This window comes from Xenopus laevis, chromosome 3L (assembly GCF_017654675.1).
Source record: "Xenopus laevis strain J_2021 chromosome 3L, Xenopus_laevis_v10.1, whole genome shotgun sequence".
NCBI lineage: Eukaryota > Metazoa > Chordata > Amphibia > Anura > Pipidae > Xenopus > Xenopus laevis.
Window position 1 is genome coordinate 10,202,529 of NC_054375.1, and position 27,234 is coordinate 10,229,762.

The 27,234-nt window shown below is 44.2% G+C and overlaps 3 protein-coding genes and 2 long non-coding RNA genes across 8 annotated transcripts in view; 2 read left to right on the forward strand and 3 right to left on the reverse strand.

The window, feature by feature from the left end:
- Positions 1-27,234, forward strand: part of LOC121393056 — a 1,743,327-nt gene that overhangs the window by 750,161 nt on the left and 965,932 nt on the right. The window lies entirely within an intron of this gene.
- Positions 1-27,234, forward strand: part of LOC121400993 — an 840,200-nt gene that overhangs the window by 563,445 nt on the left and 249,521 nt on the right. The window lies entirely within an intron of this gene.
- On the reverse strand, positions 11,740-13,891 carry LOC121400964 (lamina-associated polypeptide 2-like). Its single transcript, XM_041585323.1, has 2 exons — positions 13,433-13,891; positions 11,740-13,210 (listed from the first exon to the last, which is right to left on the reverse strand). The coding sequence occupies exon 2, from the start codon at positions 13,198-13,200 to the stop codon at positions 11,740-11,742; it is 1,461 nt and encodes a 486-aa protein (XP_041441257.1). The 5' UTR covers positions 13,201-13,210; positions 13,433-13,891.
- LOC121401059 lies at positions 14,571-19,269 on the reverse strand. The gene is made up of 3 exons (XR_005966087.1): positions 19,228-19,269; positions 16,817-16,911; positions 14,571-14,610 (listed from the first exon to the last, which is right to left on the reverse strand). It is a non-coding gene; the product is annotated as an uncharacterized LOC121401059 (long non-coding RNA).
- On the reverse strand, positions 19,276-26,297 carry LOC121401035. The gene is made up of 4 exons (XR_005966059.1): positions 26,135-26,297; positions 21,609-21,726; positions 19,925-20,059; positions 19,276-19,332 (listed from the first exon to the last, which is right to left on the reverse strand). It is a non-coding gene; the product is annotated as an uncharacterized LOC121401035 (long non-coding RNA).

Here is a 27,234-nt window from a genome sequence, read left to right on the forward strand (position 1 = left end):
GGAGAATGATGAGAGGTTTGAGTGGGTGAGTGGCCGAGTGTGGGGTATGAGTGATGGGCAGAGATGAGTCAAGTGAGTGTGTGAGCGGCAAGCTATTGGCGAGCCAGTGCCGGTATGAGTGATGTGAGTGGCCACAAGCAATATATGTTTCGGAGTGAGCCTGCCAGAGAGTGTGTTAAGTGTGTACGTGTGTTTCGGTGCCCAGATATTTATGGGTGGAAATTGTAGTAGGTGGAATTGAGGGCCTCGATGGGGGTATGGAGGCCTCGTGGGCCCCGTGCTGGCGCGGTGTGCTGCTGCGCCTCTGGTGGTTGAGCCCTGATTGGCAGCGTGCTGGATAATGATCGTAATGTGAGCTTCACTATGAGCTGAATCTATTGGCAATAATGCGTAGCTTGCTTTTCGCTTAAAGGCTACATGTTTGACTGCCCTGTATCTGTTATTGTAAGGTAATTCTCAGAGTGCCCTAGAAGCAACATTGATCAGAAAAAGGGTTGAATGAAAGCTAATTACCAGCTGGTGAGCAGATTTTATCCGTAGTTACGGCGGCACTGGCAGCAAGTCCAAATGCACTAATCCAGTGCTACAATGAGATTTGTCTTTTTTTGTTTTTATTAAAAAAACGTGTTAGGTTTGTGTGCAGTAGAAATGCTTTTCGACGTGTTTGTAGATCGCCGTGGATACCAATGGCTTGACGATCGGTAAGGAAAAAAAGTTTGATCTTTTGTGTTCGCATAAATAGGGTAGTTTAGTTTTATATGATATAAGTATAGTATATATCAGTACCAATATGGTAATGAGATCGTTGAGGATTTATGCTCAGTCTGCAGTAACCCTTAAGTGGAGGCGATAGTGTTTACCAGGAGAGAGGGTGTTTATATATGGCAGTCTCAGGATTTAATTTGGCAAAAAGTGACAATGAATTGCTGGTTCTCACTTTTTGCTACCCATTCTATGATGACTATGATCAGAATAGTTCACTGAATTAATATAGGAATGGTGACCTGTTATCCAGAATGCTCGGACCTGGGATTTTCTGATAACGGACCTTCTGGTAGTTGGGATGTTCTACTTAGAACATTAAAATGAAATTCCTCCATAGATTAAGATTATGTGTAGTTGATCAAAGTAAACCTGATTGTTGTGTGTTTACGAACGAAAGGAAATCCAAGTAAGAACGACTAAATTAGACAGTGGCCTTGTTTGTTTTCGCGCGTCGTTAGATAAGGAATCGATTAAGGATGAATGAACCGTAGGCTTGGTGTTTCTTCCGCAATAAGCCATTGAGAAATTATTTTGTTGGATCAGTACATAGCGAGCTGTTTATTGGATAACGACGCATTGGAAGGTAAGTCCAATAAGAAGCGTTGAAAAAGACGATAATGTCGTTTTTTTCCCACCTAGTGAAATCAGAAATCCCAGTTTCAATATTTCGGCTTGGATGAAGGTTTTACGGACAGAAACAAGAGAACAAAATGGTTAAAAATGCACCAAAAATCAACAAAATTGCACTATCATCCCCAAAATAATATACAAAAGGTATTGCACAGCGAATACGCTATTCACAATGGCGATAAAATATCTTTCTATGCAAAAAATAAAAACAGACAATGCGATAAATAAAAAAAAAAGAAAAACAAATAGTGTAAGTGCGCATACGTGTACAACCGGCAGAATTGCGTGTTATGTGCGTGTGCAGGTGTGTAAATAAATAAGTGTGTATTAATTATTAATTCATTATGAGTAACAAGTGGGTGTAGCTGTATAAAACTGGACAGCTTCAGGACAAAAATTTAAATAATTCAAAAAGTGCTGAAAATATAAATGAAAAGATCACTGTGTACAGCAAAGAGTTAATTTAAAGGGCAATTACCTATAACGCAGTTCCAAGAGGTCCCGCTCCAAACTGAGAACGAAGAGTGTTGGGATGTTTTATACCAATGTCACTTGTTCTTCTCTGGCTGAGACCCCGAAAAAGAATCTTCTCCTGCACCCGAAAATCCCTTCTGTGTCCTCCAATATCTTCTCTTGTCCCCAATATTCCCATCTGCAACTTTACAGCCACCTCCCCCTCACCTGCTCCACGTGCAGCTCCTGCTCCTCGGCGATGGGCGGGGCTTACTGATATCAACCAACCAGGCCATAGTGAGGCTTGGAACACAATGTGGGAATTCCAGTGTTGCTAGGCAGCAGTGTATAGAACAGTTGCCCTGGAATCTTCAGCTGGCTGGTAGTCCAGAGAGGAGGAGGAACAGATAGGGAAGGCTCTGGGGAAAGGCAGAGAGAGACAGGGAATGAGAGGGATGTTTTCTTATGGTATATTAGTTTATAGTCTGGCCACTTTTTATTTTATAGGGACTTTCACCCCCTGTTGGAGAATGTCAATGATTTATTATACATTTCTTTTATTATAAATGTCCTGCCAAAGACTGAGCATTCTGGGAGTTGTAGTTCATAAACAACTTAAAGTCCAATGTCCTTGTGACCCTCCCCCCAGGCTTCCCTCAATGCCTGCACCACTGTAGTACTAACTCCAACACTACTCACATCTTCTCTCATTTCCAGAGACTATTATCCCACTGTTACTATAGGCACCATCTCTCCCTACTATACCTGCTATCCCACAGTCACACTCCCTTCCCAGAGACTATTATCCACTGTTACTATAGGCACCATCTCTCCCTACTATACCTGCTATCCCACAGTCACACTCCCTTCCCAGAGACTATTATCCCATTGTTACTATAGGCACCATCTCTCCCTACTATACCTGCTATCCCACAGTCACAATCCCTTCCCAGAGACTATTATCCACTGTTACTATAGGCACCATCTCTCCCTACTATACCTGCTATCCCACAGTCACACTCCCTTCCCAGAGACTATTATCCCATTGTTACTATAGGCACCATCTCTCCCTACTATACCTGCTATCCCACAGTCACACTCCCTTCCCAGACTATTATCCACTGTTCCTATATGCACTATCAAAAGGTGAGGGGATTAAGCCAATCAGGCCTCAGTATAGTCGAGAGGTAAGCATCCGGGTCTGAGGGTCCCTAAGTGTGAGTTCGGACGGAGGGGTCTTGAATTCCAGAGTAAGGGAACCAAATTGGGCTTGCCTGAGTTTTAAATACCTATAAAATTGAATGGTCTGGGCTTCTACTTTGGCCTTCAGTTGTATATACGAAGGGAAGTTCTTCTCCACCAGTAGGTCATCCGAAAACTTGATCCACAACTGTGACCAATAGTGAAAGTCCTGGAGACTCACAAAGTGGTGCAAGTGGGAGTTCTTCCATAACGGCAGATATGGTGACAGAATTGGAGGGATATGACCTGACGTTTTGTGAGCCGCAGTCCATGCTCTGTATGGAGTTGTAACGGTAGAGGGGCAGGACGTATAATCCGCTAGCTTCCTATAAGGCAGGTTCCTGAGGGCTTCCCATGATCCCACTCGTAGGGCTAGAAGGACTGACCCCGCATCAGATTCATCTACATGGAACCAGCTGAGCATGTGGTGGATTTGACTTGCTGAAAAACAATACAAATGTGGGAGTCCGAGTCCACCCTCTAGAATTGGGGCCGTAATTACGTTCCACGATAACCTGGGCACTTTATTGGCCCATAGGAATGGAATCAGAATGGAGTTTATTCTACGAATATAATTCTACGTTATGGGAACCCACAGGGGAGAGTTATGTTGCTTGTGGAGAAATTTGAGCAAAAAATATCATGTTCAAAGGGACTAAGGTAAAACTTAGTCCCTTTGTAAAATGTATAATGAAGCAATAGAATTCTTAATGAATCAGATAAAATTGAGCGTAGGACTGGCCAGATATGGGATGACTGTGACGTAGTTGGCCAGCTTAAATATATTGCAATATATGGACAAACAATCCCTGTTTTGTTTAAAGGGTAAGGCATTTTTCAGTAGCGGTATGGACAAAATGTCTCCGTCTTAAATATATTGATAATGGGTTGAGTGCAGAGGACTCTTGTATTTGTCTATATGTATTTTGTGGTCACAGCCTCATTGCACCCCCTCCTAATGGTTTTAAAAATTAGTGGTGAGCACAACTTTCCCTTGTTTGTTATAGGCTCAATGTTGTCTTCAATAAAGAGTCTTGACAGTCGGCCAGAAAAAGCAAAAGGTTGTCAGCGTAAAGCACCAGTTTATCCTCCAGAGTGCCCATTTTTAGCCCTTTTATGTCTGGATTCTGCCTAATGAGTAGGGCTAGTGACTCGATGGCAATGGCAAATAAAAGCGGCGACAGGGGACACCCTTTCCTGGTGCCCCATGCCAATAGAAAGGGATCAGAGAGTGCCCCATGAATTTTAATCCAAGCTGTTGGCCTTTGATATAGAAGCTGGATCCAGCCTATGAAATGGGGCCAAATCCAAAGCACCTGAGAGTTTCCCACAGGTACATCCATTCTACTGAATCAAACGCTTTGGCGGCGTCTAAAGATACTATTATCCTGGAGCCTATGTTGTAATGTTGGGTTTGTAGATGTGTATACACCCGTCTGAGGTTAGTCAAGGTGGATTTTCAGGCATTACCCGTTTGATTGGAGTGAATGATGGAGGAGATCACCTTAACCAATCGCATTGCTCTGATTTTGACAAATATTTTGGTGTCTGTGTTGATCAGGGAGATTGGCCTATATGCATCGCATTGTTCAGGGTCCTTCCCTTCCTTTGTATCAGAATTATGATTGCAGCATGGAATGAGAGAGGAAGAGTGCCTTCTTCAATTGAGTTTAGGAATATTTTGTTGAGGGAAGAAGAAGGGGTTTGCCTTACATGACATACCACGCCACTGGAAATCCATCTTCTCCAGGGGTTTTACCCGTCGAAAGTGAGGCCAGGGCATCTGCTACCTCTAATTTAGTGATTGGACTATCCAAATACAGAGCCTCCTCAGGCATCAGGTGGGGGAATTCTATAGAGCCCAGGAATTCGGATAGTTGTTCATCAGAGTAATGAGCTGGCAAAACACTGTAAATTGTCCTGTGACTTAGAGACCAAGGTCCCCCTGGAGTTCCTGACTCTCAGGATCAGGGTCTGCAAGTCCCGTAGGTTAGTAGGTCTGGCCAGCAGTTTCCCTGCCTTGTGCCCTTGATCAAACACCTTCTGGTTTAGAGGAGTCTCTTTTTTGTTAGTTTAGTTTGCGCAAGTTCAAGGTTGCTTTGGGCCTGACTCAGACACAGTTTGTTGCCCACACCACCTCTGCTTTGCTTAAAGTTTAGGCAGTCTCAACTTCCTTAATCAAGACACCCCTGGCAACAGCTTTGGATGAGTCCCTTAACAGAGCAGGAGAGGCCGTGCCTTGATTGATGGACCAATATGCAACATATTCCTCCTGGGCTTGGTCCCTAATTTGGGGATGAGTAAGCCATAACGGGTTAAGTCTCCAGTTTGCCCGTGCTATCTTGGGGCCTAGTGCCAGAATCACTGATAACGGGGAGTGGTCCGAAAATGCCCTAGGGAGTTATTCCACCGACTCGACCATCTGTGCAAAATCAGCTGAGGCGAGAGCCATATCTATACGTGACAGTGAGCCATAACTGGGGGAATAGCAGGAGTATTGCTGTTCTGTCGGGTGTTTCCATCTCCACAATTCCAAAAGACCTAAGGATTCAGTCCACGTTTTGAGGTTTAGACAGTGGTGCTTAGCCTGGCTCAACCTGTCTAACTGGGGATCCACGTTATTAAAGTCTCCCAGCATGCAAATGGGCACCGCAGGTAGACCAGCGATGATTTTATAAATTTGTTCCAGAACCGCCAATGAGAAGGGGGGAGGACAATATACATTAACAAGCACTAGTGGTTGGTTATTGATTTTGCAACGTAGTACTATGTATTGGCCATAAAAGTCCATGCGGACATCTAAAAAATCAAACAGCACCCCTTTCCGAATCAGTATGGACACTCCTCTCGCATGGGTTGAAAAAGGAGAGGGATAGGCGTGCGCTACCCAGAAACGTTTGAGGGCTAGCAATTTCTGGCCGGTCAGATGAGTCTCCTGAAGAATCAAAAGAATCAATACTGCGGGGCGATATTTCTAAACATAATCAAATAGTAAGGCTCTTTTGAATTTTTGAGCAGTTGAGTCCCCTAACATTCCACGAAACTACTGCTATACCAATCATTTTGTAGTGACATATACATTCTCAGCAGTGTACACCATTACAGAAAAGAAAAATTTAGCACAGAACAGAAAAAGAAACAATAAAAACATGCTTGTCCATATCGTCGCTCTGCTTATGTAGACTTTATAACCAGCCACTCTATTGAATGGTCTCGGGATTAAAGCAGGATTAAAGATAAGGTACAGAGCTGCCATCTTGGATCCGCCCCCCTTTAAGTTAACTTTTAGTATGATATATTGATTTTCACTTTTTATTATTTGTGGTTTTAGAGTCATTTAGCTTTTTATTCAGCAGCTCTCCAATTTGCAGTTTCCACAATCTGCGTGCTAGGGTACAAATTCCCTAGCAACCACGCACTGATTTGATTAAGAGACTGGAATATGAATAGGAGAGGCCTGGATAGAAAGAGGAGTAATAAAAAGTAGCAATAACAATAAATTGTTTTTAGATGGGGAAAGCATCAGAAGAAGAAGGAAAATAAAAAAAACTTTAAAAAATAAATAATGAAGACCAATTGAAATGTTGCTTAGAATTGTTTGCTCTATAACTTACTAAATGTTAACCTGAAGGTGAACCACCACTTTAATATGAAGGCCCCACCTTACGGTAGAGTAACCCCACCCACACCCACATTTTTACCTACCTGACCCGCAACTGCCTGATCTGCAAACTGATCCGCGACACGCTGACCACCATAAAGCAGGAAGTGCTATTGCTGGAAACGGGAAGTGACGTCATCAGAAGTGGGCTAGGCAGAAAAAAAAACATTTTTAAAAGAATAAAACTTGACCTGCAAACTCTCACACCCCCCAACCTGCATCTGAAAGTCCTTCCTACAACCTACAGGTTCGCTGCTTATTTGGGGGGTACCCAACACCCTGCAGGGCTCTACTCTGGGGTACTCAGACTCTTAGGACTGCCCTGCCTGGGAGCACAGGGAAAATGGCACCAATCAGCTCTCCAACACTTGGATGCTCCATTGGGGTAACAGATTAGGAGACTGGTATATTGTTTTGTACCAATTTGAATATTTTTTCCCGGTGTCCCGCCAGCCCATTCCGACACTGCCCCTGGCCAGTTTTCAAATGGGGGTCACTGACCCCATCTAAAAACAAATGCTCAGTAAAGCTACAAATGATCTGTTATTGCTTTTTTTATTACTCTTTCTATTCAGCCCCTCCCCTATTCATATCCCAGTCTCTTATTCAAATAAGTCAATGGTTGCTAGGGTATTTTGGACCCTAGCAACCATATTTAGTAAACTGCAAACTGGAGAGCTGCTGAATAAAAAAGATGAATAACTCAAAAACCACAAATAAAAATGAAAACCAATTACAAATTATCGCAGAATATCACTCTCAACATCATACTAAAAGTTAACTCAAAGGTGAACAACCCCTTTTAGTTAACTTTTAGTATGATATTAGTTTTCATTTTTTATTATTTATGGTTTTTGAGTTTATTTAGCTTTTTATTCAACAGCTCTCCAGTTTGCAGTTTCCAAAATCTGGTTGCTACGGTCCATATTCCCCTAGCAACCACGCATTGACTTGAATAAAAGACTGGAGTATGAAAGGCAGAGGCCTGAATAGAAAGAGGAGTAATAAAAAGTTGCAATAACAATAAATTTGTAGCCTTACAGAGCATTTGTTTTTAGATGGGGTCAGTGACCCCCATTTGAAATCTGGAAAGAGTTAGAAGAAGAAGGCAAATAATAAAAAAAACTATAAAAAAATAAATAACGAAGACCAAAAGTTGCTTAGAATCAGCCATTCTATGAAATACTAAAAGTTAACTTAAAGGACTTAAAGGAGACGCACAATCACACTGGCCAGTCAGGGAAAGCGCAGATTGTGAGCGGCCTGAGCTGGGTAGCGCTGCGTGCAGAGAACTCAAGCTGAGCAATGGGTAAGGGCAACTGGTGGAGGTGGGAAGTTGTATAAACCCCACAGAGCTGTCAGGCAGAGGGAATATTCTTGGTGCCAGAATAGCCGTCTTTCTCTGATCTGATCCGTAGCCGGATGGCATTGGGCAGGGGCCTGCCATTCACAAACACGCCGTCCAGCTCGTTCACTTCCCCGAAGGCAGGCTCTGCAGAGAAACACAAGTATAAGCGCAGTCGACTCCACATACGAGGTGAGAGCTCTATCCCTCCGTCCAGTAGTTCCACTCTGGTCACGTCGTACAAACAATTCAATGAGGTTGAAGGCGCAATCACTGGCTCAATGGTAGGGATAGAGATTACCAATACAGGTAAAAGAAGGATTTTTAACTTACCGAAAAATCTTTTTCTAGACGGCCTGGACTGTCAGTGCAGACGCTATGGGGTTAAGTATCCATCTCCGGAGGCAGGACAGAAGAAAAAGATTCGGCTCCACCCCCTTGATATATACTGATGCTCCTCCTGAACCCCTCAGTTAGTTTGCCAGCTTAGTGTGGAGGAGAAAAAACATGCAAGCAGTGTACAACATAACAATATCATAACATGTTAACATAACAACTTAACAGAACGGAATTATCAGGGTGGGGCTTACTGCACTGACAGTCCAGGCCGTCTAGAAAAAGATTTTTCGGTAAGTTAAAAATCCTTCTTTCTCTAGCCGGCCCTTCCTGTCAGTGCAGACGCTATGGGGACGTCCAAAAGCTGGTCCCCGATCTGGGTGGGATGAGATAATTACTAGCGCCTCACTGCAGCCTGTAAAACTTTCCTACCAAAGGCTGCAGGGGCTGAATGAAAGACGTGTAGTCTGTAAAATTTGGAAAAGGTTGAGAGTGAAGCCCAAGTGGCTGCTCTACAAATTTGTTCAGGTGTTGCTGAATTATAAAGAGCCCAAGAAGTGCTCAGTGCCCTGGTGGAATGAGCTTTGACTTTAAACGGTCTGGGTTTGTCAATGACATCGTAAGCACAATTAATTGTGTCCACCAACCACCTAGCAATAGTTCTCTTAGAAGCTGGAGAACCCTGGTTGTACCCATAAGTCACCAAAAAGGTATCTGTCTTCCTATAGGATTTGGACCTATCCAAATAATAACGAATTGCTCTGACCACATCTAGCTTGTGCAATTCTTTTTCTTTCACATTAGAGGGCCGTGGACATAGTGAAGGTAAATTAATCTCCTCGTTAATGTGAAAGGAAGAGACAACCTTGGGAGTAAATGATGGAACTGTACGAAAAACCGCCCTGTCTTGGTGCAGAATAAGCCAAGGTTCTTTTTGGGATAGGGCCGCTATATCTGAAACCCGTTTCGCAGATGTAATTGCTAAGAGAAAAGACATCTTCCAGGTAAGGAACTTCAAGGAACAAGATGCTAATGGCTCAAAGGGGGGGCCCTGCAAGGCGTGGAGCACTGTGGTAAGGTCCCAAGGGGGAGTGGGGTCCCTAAAGGGAGGCCTAACCTTACCCACCCCTTGAAGAAACTGTATAAGGTCTGGTTCCCTAGCCCACTGATGCTGAAGCAATAAGGAAAGCGCTGAAACCTGGCCTTTCAGAGTAGCCAAGGATAAGCCGAGTTGAAAACCCTGAGTGAGAAATTCGACAATGGTTTGTATAGAGGCTTGGCGCCATGGAAACCCCATGGCCTCACACCAGTCTATAAAAGTCTTCCATGTTTTATGGTAAACCTTAGATGTGGATTGTTTTCGGGCTTTCAGCAGAATGTCTGTGGCCTGTTCTGAAAACCCTTTGGCCAGCCAGATTTCGGATTCAAGAGCCACGCCGTCAAATGGAGACCTTGTAAATTGTCGTGTTTTACTGGGCCTTGCATTAGTAAATCCTGTCTGAGAGGCAACCGCCACGGAGGAGCTACTAGTAAGGTCATAATCTCGGAGTACCATGCCCTCCTTGGCCAATCTGGGGCGATAAGTATGGTTTGCGTCCCCTCCTGTCGGATCTTGCGTATGACTCGTGGCAGTAGAGCTAGAGGTGGAAAAGCATAAACCTTCCCGAAAGTCCATGGTATGACTAAGGCGTCCACAAACGCTGCCCCCGGGTCTTGAGACCTGGCGCAGTAAGTAGGAACTTTGAAGTTGTGTCTTGAGGCCAACATGTCTTTGTCTGGTGCCCCACATCTGGAAACGAGTTGTTGAAACACCTCTGGATGCAGTTCCCACTCTCCTTGGTCTATCTGTTGCCGGCTGAGGTAATCCGCCTCCCAATTTAGTACGCCCGGTATGAAAACTGCGGAGACGACTGGAACATGGGATTCCGCCCAGTCGAAGATCTGAGCCACTTCCTTCATTGCTCGGGGGCTGCGAGTACCGCCCTGTTTGTTTAGGTAGGCCACTGCTGTGGCATTGTCGGACTGAATCCTGAGCGGTCTTCCCGTCAGTTCCGGTGACCAATGAAGAAGGGCATTCTTTATCGCTCTGATTTCTAGAACGTTGATTGGTAACCTGGATTCCTCCGGCGACCAGGTGCCTTGGCAATTGCGAGGTGGCCAAGTGGCCCCCCAACCCGTGAGACTGGCGTCTGTTGTGACCACTGTCCATTGGTGTGTGGTCCAAGTTCTCCCCGAGGCAAGGTTGGGCGTCAATGTCCACCATTGTAATGACTGCTTTATTGACTCTGTCATTGGAATTTGTTGGGACAGGTTGAAGTGATCCTTGTTCCAATGCCTCAGAAAATGATTTTGAAACACTCTCATGTGGAACCTGCCGAAGGGCAGGGCCTCAATTGCTGCTACCATGTAGCCCAACAAACGAAGGCAAAGTTCCGCGGACACCGTGGATAGCAGGCGGACATGATGAGCTGTGAGCGAGATCGTTTGGATCTTCTCTGAGGTCAATGAGATAGTCTGCAGGGAGGAGTCGAACCACATCCCCAGGAATTGGATTTTCTGTGACGGTTGGAGCTGGCTCTTTTTGTGGTTGATGAGCCAACCGTGTTGTTTGAGAGCAGTGACACAAATTTGAGTGTCTCGAAGACTCTGCTCGTAGGAAGGCGACCTTATTAGGAGGTCGTCCAAATATGGGGAGAGTGTGATCCCTTGGCGTCTGAGGTAAGCAATGAGAGGACTGAGGACTTTCGTAAACACCCTGGGCGCTGTGCATAGGCCGAAAGGAAGAGCCCTGAACTGATAATGGTTCTGGAGGATTGTGAACCGCAAGTACTGTTGAGAGATTGCCCTGATGGGGACGTGTAAGTACGCATCCTGTAAGTCTACTTTTGTCATGTAACAGTGGTCCGTCATGGACATCAGGACTGATCGAATCGATTCCATGCGAAATTTCAGCTTGGAGACAAACCGATTCAGGGGTTTCAAGTTGGGTATTGGCCTGAAGGAGCCCTCCTTCTTTGTAATCAGAAACAAATTGGAATAAAAGCCTTTGTAACACTCTTGTAGTGGAACTTTGGTAATGACATTGTTGCGCAACAGTTCGCTGACAATGTTGAGGAGAGCTTGTAACTTGACGGGATCCTTTGGTATGGACGATTGTATGAAAGTGCGGGGAGGTAGGGTGTCGAAAGGAATCCTGTAACCCTCGCTGATGATAGTTAGAACCCAATCGTCTTGAATGTGTGACTGCCAATGTGGGAGAAATTCGAACAGGCGGCCACCTACTCCTCCCCGACTTGAACTGTGTGAGTCAGGTGGAAGTGGTCTTGGGGGGACCTGGTTTCCGATGCTGCCGTGGTTGGTTAGACCAAGCGGGTCTGCCCTTCTTCGAGTCCGTACCGGTTTGCGAGGACCGAAAATTGGAGTTACGAAAGGGTCGAAAGGAACGGTTTTGGGAGTTCCATTGTCTATTATATGGCCTACTGGAAGATTCTTGTCTAGGCCGTTTACCTGACGGTAAGAAGGTGCTTTTGCCCCCCGTAACTTCTGTTATAATTTGCTTTAAATCGGGTCCAAAAAGCGTATCACCCGTATACTTGAGATTAATCAACCTGGTTTTGGACGCTGTATCTCCAGTCCATTGTCGCAACCAAAGTGCTCTTCTGGCAACTGTTGTGTCGACACTAGTTTTGGCTGCCAGTTTTACTGTATCCATAGCTGCGTCAGATAAAAAGGCCAAAGCGGAACTAAGACGTTGTAGTTCCTCCTGTAACTCCTCAGGTGGTAAGGGCTTGTGTAGTAGCTCCTGACACCAGAAACGAGCTGTACGTGCTAAACCAGCTGAAGCTACCGCTGGTCGGAGGATAGCTGTGGCGTGTGTGTAGCCTTTCCTCAGGGAAGCTTCCATCTTCTTATCCATCGGATCCTTAAAAGCAGCATCTTCAGTAGGTAGTGTGGTATTTTTGGATAATCTGGCAATTGCTGAATCTACCTTGGGTGCCCTATCCCAGACCTTTTGGTGATCCGCAGGGATAGGGTAGGTGCTAAGGAAGCGCTGTGTGAGCGTGAGTCTGTGATCAGGTTTTGACCACTCGTTGTCAATAATCTGTGCTACAGATCTAAACACAGGAAAAACTCTAGATTTTTTGGGTTGCACTCCTAAGACCTTGTCAGCTTTGGAAGTAGCAGTGGTCTCATCTTTGATTTCTAAAGTGGCTAGCATTTCCCGTAATAAGCGTTTGGCTATGTCAGGGCCTGCAATAGAGCGATATTGATGCTCATTGTCTGATTCGTCCGAAGACACTTCGCTAACAGAAAGTTCCCCTGGTTCTGGGTCACTATCCTGATCACTGTTAGTACTGGAATCTGAAGACTCCGTGTCTAACCGTAGTTGGGGTTTCCTTTTCTTACCGTGAGGCGGTATTTTATTGACTGACGATTGAATAGTGGACTTAATCCAGTCAAATAATTCTTCGATTTGAGGTGTTTTAGATGAAGTTGAAGGATTTTGTTGTGGTGCTGCATTTATTTGAGGAGTCTCCTCAATATCCTGGGACAGAATTGGGTGAGGTGATAAGACTGGCGCTGAATCAAGTGGATCTGCACAGTCCAGACATATGCTATCTTCCCCTTTGCGTAATGTATGTTTACATTTCTTGCACTTTTTGAATTGGGTATGGGTTCGTTTGCCTGTGGCCTTTTTGGCCTTTGGTGTAGAGATGGCACTAGACATATCTTTTCTGAGGTCTTCTAGTACACCTTCAGTGTCCATGATACTGTATCTGTAGGACAGAAAATAGTAGGACTGTATCAATAAAGAAACATGATGCCCATAGTAGATTTAGATATCAGCATGATGTTATAAGGTAACCTATCGCCAAAACTGTACATAAGAGTAATGATTTAAACAGTAATGAGAGCCTACAGGCTATATTACTGAAAAAACGGCTTGTTTCTTGTAAGAAAAAAACGTCCATGAAGAAAGAAAAGAGTTGCCATGGTACCTACAAGCTGAGTAAGCCGTCCTGAATGATCGCTGTAGCTAAACCGCTGTCCGTGTCTTCTGCGGGAGCGCCTGCTGCCGACACGCTAAAGAAACAAAATGGCGGCCGCGTAGTAGCGTACGCAATGTACGTCAGATTTGGCGCCAATGCACAGACCCGCGCGGTTAGTCTGAAACTGCTACCTGCAGTGAGGAAGAAGAAAACCGGAAGTGCGGTAGCTGTGTAAGCTCCGTACACTTCTGGGATGCTACCCGCTGAACCGCTAACCTGAGAAGCTGAGGAGACATGCGGTTAGGGAGCCAAGCACAGTAGTCGTCTGTGTAAGACTTTACTGTGGAGAATATCAGGATCCAAAATTTGATCCAGTTGTTCAGTGCCCCAACCGACTCTGAGAGAGGTATAGGGGTAGTGGAAGTCTGAGACGAGAAATCCATAAGAGAATAGTGTAAAATAATTAAATAAAAAAATAAAGAAATAAAGAAAGAAATAAATAAATAAATAATGTGCTGTCCTAACCTCCAGCAGGACAGAAGAAAAAAACTGAGGGGTTCAGGAGGAGCATCAGTATATATCAAGGGGGTGGAGCCGAATCTTTTTCTTCTGTCCTGCCTCCGGAGATGGATACTTAACCCCATAGCGTCTGCACTGACAGGAAGGGCCGGCTAGAGAAATAAAATCCAGATTTATTAGTTCATTTAAAATGCATTAGAAAACTCAAAAATGGAAGAATGGATGAAACAGAGCAGGGGAGTTCATGGCTACCACTGAGCCAGTGATTGCGCCTTCAACCTCATTGAATCTCCCTGTATGGAGCTCCCTTTACTGCTCCATACAGTGTGATTGCGCATCTCCCCAGCAGCCCGCAGCAGCAGGCAGAAAGAATCTTCTCGGTGCCAGGGTAGCCATGTTTCTGTAAGTTATTTCTTAGTAAACGCTCTGCTATTTTAAATTTTAATTTGTCTTGGTGTTTTTTTTCATTGTAATCTAACGAATATTTTTGTAAAAATATTTGATGTTACTGGTCCTTTAAAGGTGAACCCGGACCTGTAACCCACACCCACATTTTTACCTACCTGACCTGCAACTGCCTGATCTGCAAACTGATCCGCCACACGCTGACCACCATAAAGCAGGAAGTGCCGTTGCTGGAAACGGGAAGTGACGTCATCAGAAGTGGGCTAGGCAGAAAAAAATGTGTCGATTAAATGGGCTGTTCACCTTTAAAGAGGTGGTTCACCTTTCAGTTAACTTTTAGTATGTTATAGAATGGCCAATTCTACGCAACTTTTTAATTGGTTTTCATTACTTTTTTTTTTATTATTAACCGTTTTTTTCGGATTCTTTCCAGTTTTCAAATAGGGGTCACTGACCCCATCTAAAAACAAATGCTCCGTAAAGCTACAAAAGATCTATTATTGCTCTTTTTTTATTACTCCTCTTTCTATTCAGCCCCTCCCCTATTCATACCCCAGTGTCTTATTCAAATAAGTTAATGGTTGCTAGGGTAATTTGGACCCTAGCAACCAGATTTTGGAAACTGCAAACTGGAGAGCTGCTGAATAAATAGCTAACTCAAACTAACTTAAAAACCACAAATGAAAAATGAAAACCAATGGCAAACTGTCTCAGAATATTACTCTCTACATCATACTGACAGTTAACTCAGAGGTGAACAACCCCTTTAAGTTAACCTTTAGTATGATATATTGGTTTTCACTTTTTATTATTTGTGGTTTTAGAGCCATTTAGCTTTTTATTCAGCAGCTCTCCAGTTTGCAGTATCTGGTTGCTAGTGTCTAAATTACCCTAGCAACCACAAATTGATTTTGATTAAGAGACCGGAATATGAACAGGAGAGCTTACTGAACTCCAGATATCAGGATGCCTTACTATCGCAGGTGAGAAAGAAAGACACCCTTACTTTCCAGGCCACAAAGATCTCAGTATTTGGAGATTTCTCGGCAGAAGTCCAGCGCCAAAGAGCAAAGTTCATGGATGGGAAACGGCGCCTCCGAGACCTTAACCTGCCGTACGTGATGCTGTATCCCGCCAGACTGCGAGTTATCATGGAGGGACAGACGCGATTCTTCACCGCGCCGCTCAAGCTCAGCAACTGGCTGGACACACAGAAGATCCGGGCCTGACACCTTAAGGCACGGCAAGAGCAGCAGCATTTTCTCGTGACCAAAGGAAAGAGCCGCCCAACACGCAAATGAATGTACAGTGAGTAAGGCCTGTTGAATGTTTTGTTCTGTATAACCGATATCATTGCCAACAAGGCCAACCAGAACTTGATTGGACACTGAGGGGACAGTACATACCATCTATTTTATGAGTTGTCTCTTCAAAGCTATACTCACATACTAGCTGTTAACCCCATGGAACCGAGTAGGTGCACTGCTAACTTTAAAGTCTTTTACACTTGTTTATTTACCAGTTCCCAGGTGATATGTGTTTTTCAGTTCACGACCCTAAGGGGCCCAGCAAGAATGAACGCCTCAGTTTAGCTGTGCTAGTTAGAGAGAAATTCTGCCAAAAGATGGGGACATGGGCGGAAGGGGAGGGGGCTGAAGGGGGAGGATACTTAATGGTTAAAGGACCAGTAACATCACAACATTTTTTTTAAAAAATTCGTTAGAATACAACGAAATAAAAACACCAAGACAAATTAAACTTTAAAATCACAAAAAGTCCACTTCCGTTCCTGTTCAGAAAAGGCGACATGGCGACCATTCATTCTTCGGCACTTGATTTCTCCTCTCTGGCTATTCACTGACAGCAGCATGTGATCTTAGCACCAGCTCGTAGCGCCCGTCGCCATAGATTTGAATCCATCAAAACAGACAAAAAGGGCAGATACATCTTTATACATGGCTTCCTCCAATCTCAAGAGGTGGTGCTTGCCTCTATATATGTACCTCCCCCTTACACAGATGAGTGTCTGGTGCAACTAATCCAATTTATAGCACAGTTCCCCATGTTGCCGTAGTAGCTATAGGAGACTATAATGCCCTTATAGACCCCAGCATGGATAGGCTGCGTAGAGATGGTAGGACAGTCTCGACCCCCCGCACACAATCTATTAGCCATAACAGAGACGGCTGGCCTAGTGGAAGCATGGAGACATTACCACCGGGAGTAAGGCAATACTCATGCTTCTCCACCTCACATATGATCCTGTCGAATAGATCATGCCTTTCTGAACCAAAGAGCGCTCACATCGGTGAAGAGTATTAAATACCTGCCGAGAGGCATCTCAGACATTGCCCCATTGGAATTAGAATTGAGGCTAGAGCCCCAGCAAAGCAGACCCAGATGTCTCTTAATTCTCTCTGGTTGCACCTACTTAAAAATCAGGATAGAGTAGAAGAAACCATTACTGACCTTTTAGGGGCCATTGAGGATTCAGACGACCACCTCAATGGGGGGGAGGCGCTGAAAGGGCATCTCCGTGAGTTCTTTCATGTAGAAATCAATGCCTACAAGGGTCAATACGCCATTAGGCAACAACAGCTAGAACAGAAGTAATTAGGATAGAAACACAAGTCGCAATACATCCCACAAATCAAGGATTTGAGGAACTGAAATCAGCGCAAGAGGCGGTTGCAGACTATATGACTGAAAAGGCAAAGCAACAGTACCTTTTCTCCAAAGTAAATATTCTCGAGCACAGAGAAAAAGCAGGGAAAATGCTAGCCCACTTGTCCAGACAATACTCAACACCCCCTGCTATCGGCCTCCAAAAAGACGCAAATCGGAATCCAACCGCAGATCCGCTGGAAATACAAAATATTCTAAAGGGCTTCTACTCCAAGCTGTACTCGTCCACCCTAGCCCCCACAGATATGCCAGGGGTAGTAGCATTCCTTAACTCAATGCAGCTTCCCCAACTAATTCCCGAGTATCGAGGGTACCTGGAGTCAAGTATATTCCTAATTGAGGTGCAAGAGGCCAATGATTCTTTCCCTAATGGGAAAGCTGCAGGTGCTGATGGATTGCCCATAGAGCCCTGTATAAGGTCTGGATTCCCAAAAACCTGTCCCCTATCCAAGCACTCCTCATGGTGCCTGTCAAAGCTAACAGGACTAACCTCAACCCCATTTTAGGGAATGTCAAGTGGGTCTTATCCAAGATTACCCATCTAATGGGAATTTCAAATGTTGACCCGTCTACCCCGCTATGGGGAAATGCCAACCTGGGCGGAGTGGTGGAGCTAAAGCCCCCAGAAGGTTGGTTAGACAAAGGGGTACGCACAATAGATGATGTATGGTGACATGACAAACCCCTTGCATTCTCCGAACTTGAGCTGGTAGGGCCACCCCCTCATCCCATTGGTTATTCTATATGAGGCTCAGGTTAAAGCTAACAAAGTGGTACAAAGAGAAGCCCCGGGAAATAGCTGGGCACCCAGTCATTGCACTAATAAATACAGAAATGACCCAGGGCATAAGTTCAAGGGTGTACAAACTGATCTGTAAGTAACGACACAAGGATAAAGCCTTAAAATGCAGAGAGCAATGGGAAAGGGATCTTGGAGTCCTTACTGATACGCAGTGGTCGGCTGCACTTAAAGCCCCGTCTCAAGTGTCCTTCATTCCTAGGCACAGAATATTACAGCTGTACCTCCTACATACGGCCTACTACACGAGGAGCAGACTAATGTTCCCCAATCTCTCACCACAATGTCTTAGATGCAAACAAGCAGTGGGGATCTACAACATACCCTTTGGAGTTGCCCCAAGCTTCAGGCAAACTGGAGCGAGACACTGGAGATCCTAGAGGAAGTAACGGGGAGGGATAACCTAAATGACCCTAAACTATGCGTATTAAATAAACAGTCAGATACTATTGTGGACTCTCAAGGGGCTCTATTCCTAAGTAAAGCTCTATTTCAATGCATAGAATCATTACCCATAACTGGAAAGCGGAGGCCCCGCCAGTAGTAGCACATTGGATAAGTGAGGTGTCTAATCCGGCCAACACAGAGTTCATGTTAGCCAAATATAAGGGCTGTCTGGATAAGTTCCATAGGATATGGGACCCCTGGCTAAGGAAATACCCCCTGCAGAGGTACTGGAGCTGTGATTATTTGTAAAATAAACTCTGTCAGGGTAAAGTATAGTGTGACCAGACATAAGTAGATATTAGCTAGAACTGGATCATTATTGTCTCCTGTAATGGAATATTGTTGTCAAGCTCATACGTATATCCTACTGAATGTGATGTATAAATTTGCTTATGTTCAATAAAACTTACCTGAACAAAATAAAAGTTAACTCAAAGGTGAACATCCCCTTTAAGTTAACTTTTAGTATGATATTTTGGTTTCCATTTTTTATTATTCGTGGTTTTTGAGTTATATAGCTTTTTATTCAGCAGTTCTCCAGTTTGCAGTTTCCAATATCTGGTTGCTAGGGTTCAAATTACCCTAGCAACCATGAATTGACTTGAATAAGAGACTGCAATATGAAAGACAGAGGCCTAAATAGAAAGATGAGCAATAAAAAGTAGGAATAACAATAATTTGTAGCCTTACTGAGCATTGGTTTTAGATGGAGTCGACCCCCATTTGAAATCTGGAAAAAGTCAGAAGAAGGGAAATATTGAAAAAAAACAATGAAAAATAAATAACGAAGACCAAAAGTTGCTTAGAATCGCCCATTCTATAAAATACTAAAAGTTAACTCAAAGGTGAACCACAACTTTAGTATGGTGGCCCAACCCTGGGGAAGAGTCTTGCGTGGAAACAATTTTTAATACCAAGACCTGTAACCCACACCCACATTTTTACCTACCTGACCCGCAACTGCCTGATCTGCAAACTGATCCACGAAAAGCTGACCAACATAAAGCAGGAAGTGCCGTTGCTGGAAACCAGAAGTGATGTCATCATTAGTGGGCTAGACAGAAAAAAAAAACATTTTTAAAAACTTTTAAAGGAATAAAACTTGATAAGATCCACAACTTGACCTGCAAACCCTCAGACCCCCAACCTGCACCTGAAAGTTCTTCCTACATCCTACAGGTTCGCTGTTTTTTGGGGGGTACCCAACACCCTGCAGGGCTCTACCCTGGGGTACTCAGACTCTTAGGACTGCCCTGCCTGGGAGCACAGGGAAAATGGCACCAATCAGCTCTCCAACACTCAGATGCTGCATTGGGGTAAAAGGTGGATTAATTATAGTCCCTCGTGCCCAGTGTGTTACAGTTGACAAACAAACCCATTTATTGTGGAGGAGAAAACGTGTCTTTGCTGATAGAAGTGAATCCTTGTAGGTCTGCTATATGGACTCCCATTCAATAATCACACGCAATAACATGGAAATAATTATTCTGCCGGGAGATTCTGTGTGTGTGGCAAGGTTGTGTTGCGTTCTTATCTGAGGTTCCCAGACTGTAGAGCTTGACACCCTTGGGGGCAGTGACAGATGAAAGCCTGAAGGGTAGCTAGGGTGAGATTTGGGGAGAAAGCATATTTGTTCTCCTACGTACCCCTGAATGCCAAGTTTGAAGGCCAGTTAGGATAAGATGTTGGGTGTCTTTTTTCCTAGATATCACTGAAAGATCATCTTGAAGGCCAAGTAGGTGAAGCCTTTTGGTGGATGTCTATTTTCTGTCCTACATACCCTGAAAGACAATTATGAAAGCCAGTTAGGGTAAGATTTAAGGTAAGCGTTACTGACCTAGTTACCCCTGAAAAGCCACCTTGAAAGGCCATTTCAGTGAGATTTGGGGTGAAGTTATCTGATGTCCTAGATATTGTACATACTATGGGGGAAATTCATTAACTGGCGAAAATTCGCCAGCGACGGCTTCATCGCCTTTGCCACACTTCGCCAGGTGCAACTTCACACATACAACAATAATTCACCAAGATGCGACGTTGCGCTGTTACTACGGCAGGCATAGCGAAGTTGCACTAGCGTTAGATAATTTGCATATGGCGGGAAGTTAAATTTCAATGGACGTATATGTTGCAGCAAATACATTACACTACAGAAGCCAGGGAACCTTAAAAAATAAAATAAAGTTGTTATATTGCCCTACACCTGAGCCCACAGTATAGTTTATGTGCCATATGTAAGGCCCGGACTGACTATCTGTTGGTTCTGGCAAATGCCAGAGGGGCTGCTGTAAGTTGCCATAGACAGTCACTATTTAGTGGGCTGATGGGGGGCTGCTTGGGCCTCTGTGTACTTGGAATGCCAGGGCCTATTGTGAATCTCAGTCCGGACCTGGTAAGGAAATATAGGGGGAAAGGAGGGGTACCAAAAAAAAAAATGTACAATCTCTTTTAGCCTATCACCTTGTAAAAAGGAAAAGACGCCAATGTTTTTTGGGACTTATAAAACTTTTCAACTTTTTTTGGACCAAGTCCTATCTACTCTATTGCACTTCGCCTGGTCTGAGGTGGCGAAGGCAAGTCTGGTGATAGAGTTAACGTTCAGTAAAAACATAAACTCATTGAATTTGCGTAGTAACGCTCTTTCGCCAGAGCGAAAACACATCTGCCGTTAGAGTGCGAAGTTGCGCTAGAGTCCATCTCCTAATTATGCCGGTGCCCATTAGTAAATTGGCAAAGTGCCAAAATGACGTCACGCTGGCGAATTTTCTCCAGCATTAGCCACTTTGCCCTTTAGTAAATTTGCCCCTATGGCTTAATAGCTGATGATTTCTTATATCGTAGATACCTCTGAAAGACCATCATGAAGGCCAATTAGGGGAAAATGTGGGTCAAGTGTCTGTTTGATGTCCTAGATACCCCTTGAAACATCATCTTGAAGGCCATCGGGGCCAGTTAGGGTGAGATTTGGGAAGAATGCCCTGGATACAAAACACTATGATGGTTCGTTAGGGTGGAATTTGGGGTCTAATGTTTGAAACCATGGCTGATAGACATTGATATTTCCTACATCTGGAACTTTGTTATGAACTAAAGAGGGGGGGGCTGAACAAAAGCTGGACCTCCTACTACAGGATCTATCTTTTTATCTCCCTCTCTCTATCTGTCTGTATCCACCATTCACCAGTCTACTTCTATCTATGCATCTCATATGATCTCTCTCTCAATGTATCTGTCTCAATCTCTCCATATACAATTCATTGATTTCCTTTAAGTTATATAAATAGAATACATTAGAGCAAAGAATAATAAGATAACAAATATAATTCTAACCCGTCTCTTGCTTGAACGTTCTGTAAACCCAAAGCCTGGCCAGCGGCACCCAAAGTCATTGCTGTGAAGGTGCAATTGTCACGGGGGCCTATCGGCTCTCAGCGAGGGAAGTCCGGACCTAGGAGGAAACTTCTGGTTAAAGTCTAAGATCGCGGTACAGAAGGGATCAAGAATAAACGTAGTCAAGATACAGGCAATAGTTCAAAAGGCTGGCGGCAATAATCAAAACAGAAAAATCCAATAATCAGCAATCACAGGAAAATAGAAACAGCCAGGAATGAAGTAGCCACATCCTACAATCGGGCATTGAACCCGTGACCTTGGTGTCCGTGTATTTTAAATTTTGGCACCAGACACATCATCACGCATCTGCACACCGGCGTCCAGGGTCGACTGGGGGGCCTTGGCCCACTGGGACCTCTGTCCAGGCCCCTCTGGCCCCCCTACTGTGAGGTGCCGATCGGGCCACACGCATGAATGAGCACACAGCGCACATGCGCGAACAGCGGGCGCATGCGCAGACGGCGCCGAAAGAAAACTTTTTTTTTAGAATTCCTATATCAGAAGAGGGGTCTGGCCCTGCGGGGGCCCATGAGGGTCGGTGGCCCACCGGGTTTTTTCCCGGTTTCCCGCCGGGCCAGTATGACACTGCCGGCGTCACTAGGCTGATGTCCACGTGGTGGCTATGGGTGTCGTCATCTTGGAAGCGGCGCTGTAGAGGAACGGTGAGCCCTGACAGCAATGCCCTCTCAGTGGGAGGCCATAAGTACCCACTTCTCTCTCTCTCGGCAGCCCTATCTCTAACCCCCTTTTGCTCTCACCTGATTGCTTTCCATTAAGGGCGACAAATTTTTATTTGTGGGATTGCTCTTCATGCTGCATTAGCTTAAGGGGGTCGAGTACTCTCCCCTCAAGCCTTACTCTCCCCTCATACAATACTCTTCCATCATACAATACTCTCCCCTCATACAGTACTCTCCGTTCATTCAGTATTCTCCCCTCATCTGTACTCTTCCTTCATACATTACTCTCCCCTCAACGCGTCGGGCAGGGTTGACAGGTCTAATTATAAACCACCAGCAACCCTGGCGTTGGCATTTGAATTCTCGGATCACACGGTAAACAAACAATATCCTACACTTTAATACACAGTACTCTCCCCTCGTACTGCACTCTCCCCTCATCTGTACTCTTCCCTCATACAATACTGTCCCCTCATACAGTACTCTTTCCTCATAAAGTACTCTCCCCTCGTACTGCACTCTCCCCTCGTACTGCACTCTCCCCTCATACAGTACTTTCCCCTTATACAGTACTCTTCCATCATACATTACTCTTCCCTCAATGCAGGGTTGCCAGGTCTAATTTTAAACTACCAGCCTGGCAACCTTGACGTTGACATTTGAATTCTCGCATACATGGTAAACACACAATACCCTACACTTTATTATAAAGAATAGGTGGGATACATAAACTACTTGAGCGCCTAGTCTACAACCGACTAACCTCATTCCTCTCTGACAATAACCTGCTTTACCCCCTACAATCTGGTTTTAAGCCACAACACTCCACTGAAACTGCACTGACTCGACTAACTAATGACCTTTTAACCGCTAAAGCCAACAATCATTTCTCACTACTAATACTACTTGATCTCTCAGCTGCATCTGACACTGTAGATCACCCTCTCCTCCTCCAGTCCCTCCATTCGTTTGGCCTTCGTGACACAGCCCTGTCCTTGTTCTCTTCTTACTTTACTTATCGTTACTTCAGTGTCTCCTACAACGAAGTAGCATCCTCTCCCCTACCTCTTTCTGTTGGGGTTCCTCAAGGCTCTGTCCAGGGACAATTACTATTCTCCCTCTATACTTCCTCCCTCGGCAAATTAATCAACTCGAATGGTTTCCACTACCACCTCTATGCTGATGATACTCAGATCTATCTCTCATCTCCTGATCTCAACCCAGAACTCCTAACTCGCATCTCTTCCTGCCTATCTCTACCTGGATGTCAAAACGCTGCCTTAAATTAAACCTCTCTAAAACTGAAATGGTTCTCTTTCCTCCAACTAACACCAGTAACATCCCAAAGGATCCATCATAGCTAACAATTCCACTATCACTCTGTCTCCCCAGGCCTTGGGGTTATTCTAGATTCTGCCCTGTCATTCACTCCTCATATCCAGTCACTTATTAAATCATGTCCAAACATAAAAACATATCCAAAATATGATCATTCATCACCCAAGATGCTGCCAAAATTCTTGTTCACTCTCTCGTCATATCACGTCTAGACTACGGTAACTCTTTTAATTGGCCTTCACCTCCAGAGACTGTCACCTCTCCAGTCCATAATGAACACTGCTGTGAGGCTCATACACCTCAGCAACCGCTCCTCCTCTGCCTCGCCTTCTGTCAATCCCTGCACTGGCATCCGCTACCTTTCAGAATCAAATTCAAATTAATGACCCTGACTTCAAAGCACTTCATAACTCTGCCCCACCCTACATCTCTCAACTCATTTCTATATACTCACCCAACCACTTACTACTCTCCTCTACTGACCTGCTACTCAACTCTTCTCTCATTACCTCCTCACACACTTGCATTCAAGACTTTGCAAGGGCTGCACCCCTCCTCTGGAATTCTCTCCCACGGTCTGTCCGACTTTCTCCCAACTTTTCTGCTTTGAAGAAATCTCTTAAAACGCACTTCTTTCGAGAAGACCACCCTCACTCTGCTTAACTACCAAATGCAACACCACATACAGTACCACATTTCTCACCCACTTAATTCGATCTAGCCCACTCCCACGACTTGTGTATTACTCCCTCCCTTTAGAGTGTATGCTCTTTTGCATAGGGCCTTCCTCACCTTTTGTACCTGTATTGATTGTGATTTATGTAACTCCATATGTTCTATGTATATAATTCATGTGATTTAGTTGTATAATCACATTTTCTTTACAGTGCTACACAATATGTTGGCGCTATATAAATACATGTTAATAATAATAAAATAATAATAATACAGCAGAAACATGGGAGTTAGTCAGGAATGGGACAACCCCGTTACCTGAAGCCCCAATGCTCCTTCTGATGATGTCAGTTGAAAATCGATAGTGATGTCAGAGTGTTGGAAATGCAGGTTACAGACTAACGTTTCGGCCCAACGAGGCCTTTCTCAAAGTGCTAACATGGTATTAAAACGAGCCTTATATCTATGTACTGGCGGGAAAAACAGCAGTCACAACTATGATGTGAGAACTAAGCGACTGCCTATTAAATACAACACATTAAGTACATAAATAGTGTAAACCATGTCATTAAGATGTATGCATCAGTCAGTCTGTTGTGTTATCACCTTACACACTTCAGCATACTCACATACTTGATTATCAATAAAAGGGCTAAAAACAAACCATTAAGTAACACTATGTAGTTGATTGTTAACCGAAGTGAACATAATGTGTTACAGATGTTACTAATGTGACTTCCTTTGAATATGATATTATCAGCCTCCCTGTCCATGTCCCAGCTCCTACTCAATTCCCTATATACACCCCAATAAAACTATTGATGCTTCTATCAGCAGCTATTAAGCTCCATCACTGCACTCTCAAGTTATATACCTTATGGCATCTAATTATCTACATCCCATGCTGTTGTTGAACTACACATCCCAGGCTGTTATTAAACGACACATTTAATATATAAGCTAAAGTTGGTATTTAATCTTACTGTGAGGCTGGTTTACACTATTTATGTACTTAATGTGATGTATTCAATAGGCAGTCGCTTAGTTCTCACGTCATAGTTGTGACTGCTGTTTTTCCCGCCAGTACATAGATATAAGGCTCGTTTTAATACTATGTTAGCACTTTGAGAAAGGCCTCGTTGGGCCGAAACGTTAGTCTGTAACCTGCATTAAAGCTATCTATAATCGTTTACTCCCTGAGAGTGTGGTTCTTTTTTAGAAGATTATATATATATATATATATATATATATATATATATATATATATATATATATGAAATTCAGCACCTAATCTGTTATCTAAGAGCGATTATATCGCAAAGTAGAAAACCTCTAATGAAAAGAAACACGATTGCTTTACAACACGAGATGTAGTAACAATTTGTACCTTATGAACTTGCAACTTGTGAACTTTATGATACATTTAACTAATATGAAGTCGTGTAGTGATGTGCGGGTCGGGTTTTTCTCCGCGCCCGCCTGAGCCTGACTTCTAACTTCCCTTTATAGACCCAACCCGCTGATGATGTCACAAAAGGGCGGGGTGAGCAGGCGCAGGGGATATAAAGCCAGAAGCCGGCAGTTGAAGTTGAGGATCGGGGTCGGTGGGGTGCGGGGTCGGCCTGAACCGGGTCCAGCAGGTATTGTGCCGGCACGCATATCACTACTATGAAGTCTAGATTGTTTTCTAACCATTTTTTCAATGTATTGATAATTGCCATGTTAATTGATAGAATAGAAAATAGAATAGAAAATACCGCTCTGACTCACCGCTAGCCTTCTTTGCAATACAGGCGGCCCATGGATCTGTCTCTGGGCGCTGGATTCTCTTGGCGTCCCACGCCTCACTGAATAGGAAGAAGAAAAGACAACGTTTCTGCTCACCGGAGTGCTTTAAAATAAAAAAATCTTTATTGTTCCATAATAACGGACATGCTAATGATTAAGGCCGTCGGTGCCCGAAACGCGTCAAGCTAGACGTGCTGTGTGCCCATTACTATGGATCAATAAAGATTTTGGATTTTAAAGCACTCTGGTGTGCGGAAACTTTGCCTATGTTAATTGATATGACAAGTTCCTTGGGAGGGTTTTCTCTTGGGTATAAGACACATGGTGGTATAATGGATACTGAGGTCTCTGAGAAGTACGTTGTTGCGAAATGCGTTAGACCTTGGATGCTGATTTTTAACCAAAAGAAATAATAAAGATGGATGAATTGAGCGATCCTTAACCTTCGGAGTGCGCTGCAACACTTTTTTTTCCCCAACACTTGGTGAAATTGTTTCCCTTAGCGACAGACTTGGGGCAGCAGCCCCCGAGTCAGACCTCGAATCGGCTAAGCCAATCCATATATTTTACCTGTAAATGAGTGTCAGGGTGGCCTGTGTGCGGGGGATTAACTTGAAATCATAAGTGTAGGGCTCAGGCCAAGAGCACCCAGGCCACGTGGATTGAACGGTGAGCGACTATAGAACCCAAAGGCCTAATTATAGTTGGATTGGTGGGAGTTTAATAGACAAAGAGGATATAGCCGCTACGGGTGCTGGATATATGTATATATAATTTGTGTGCTATGAACAACAGCAGCAGCACTGATTGGAACCCTGGCTGATGAATGAATGGATCCAACAGACTCAATAGGCCACACATACAAAGCAATGCTCAGTGTACTTAATAGGCTGTGTATGTACTGCACATCTAATTAGAAATAAATGCCATATAAACCTCACTCATCAAAAGGGGACACTTCCCCTTTAAGAGCAGGGAACATAGGTGACTTAACCCGGGCGTTGTGACAGTTGGTTCAGTCCGTTGGTTGGCCCTGTGGTGAGAGGTAAGTGGACTTTCCCTCTGGGAGATTTATTGCCAAA

Bases quoted from the DNA above. Each gene is read 5' to 3' on its own strand.
- LOC121400964 (XM_041585323.1), bottom strand. From the start codon at position 13,200: ATGGACACTGAAGGTGTACTAGAAGACCTCAGAAAAGATATGTCTAGT.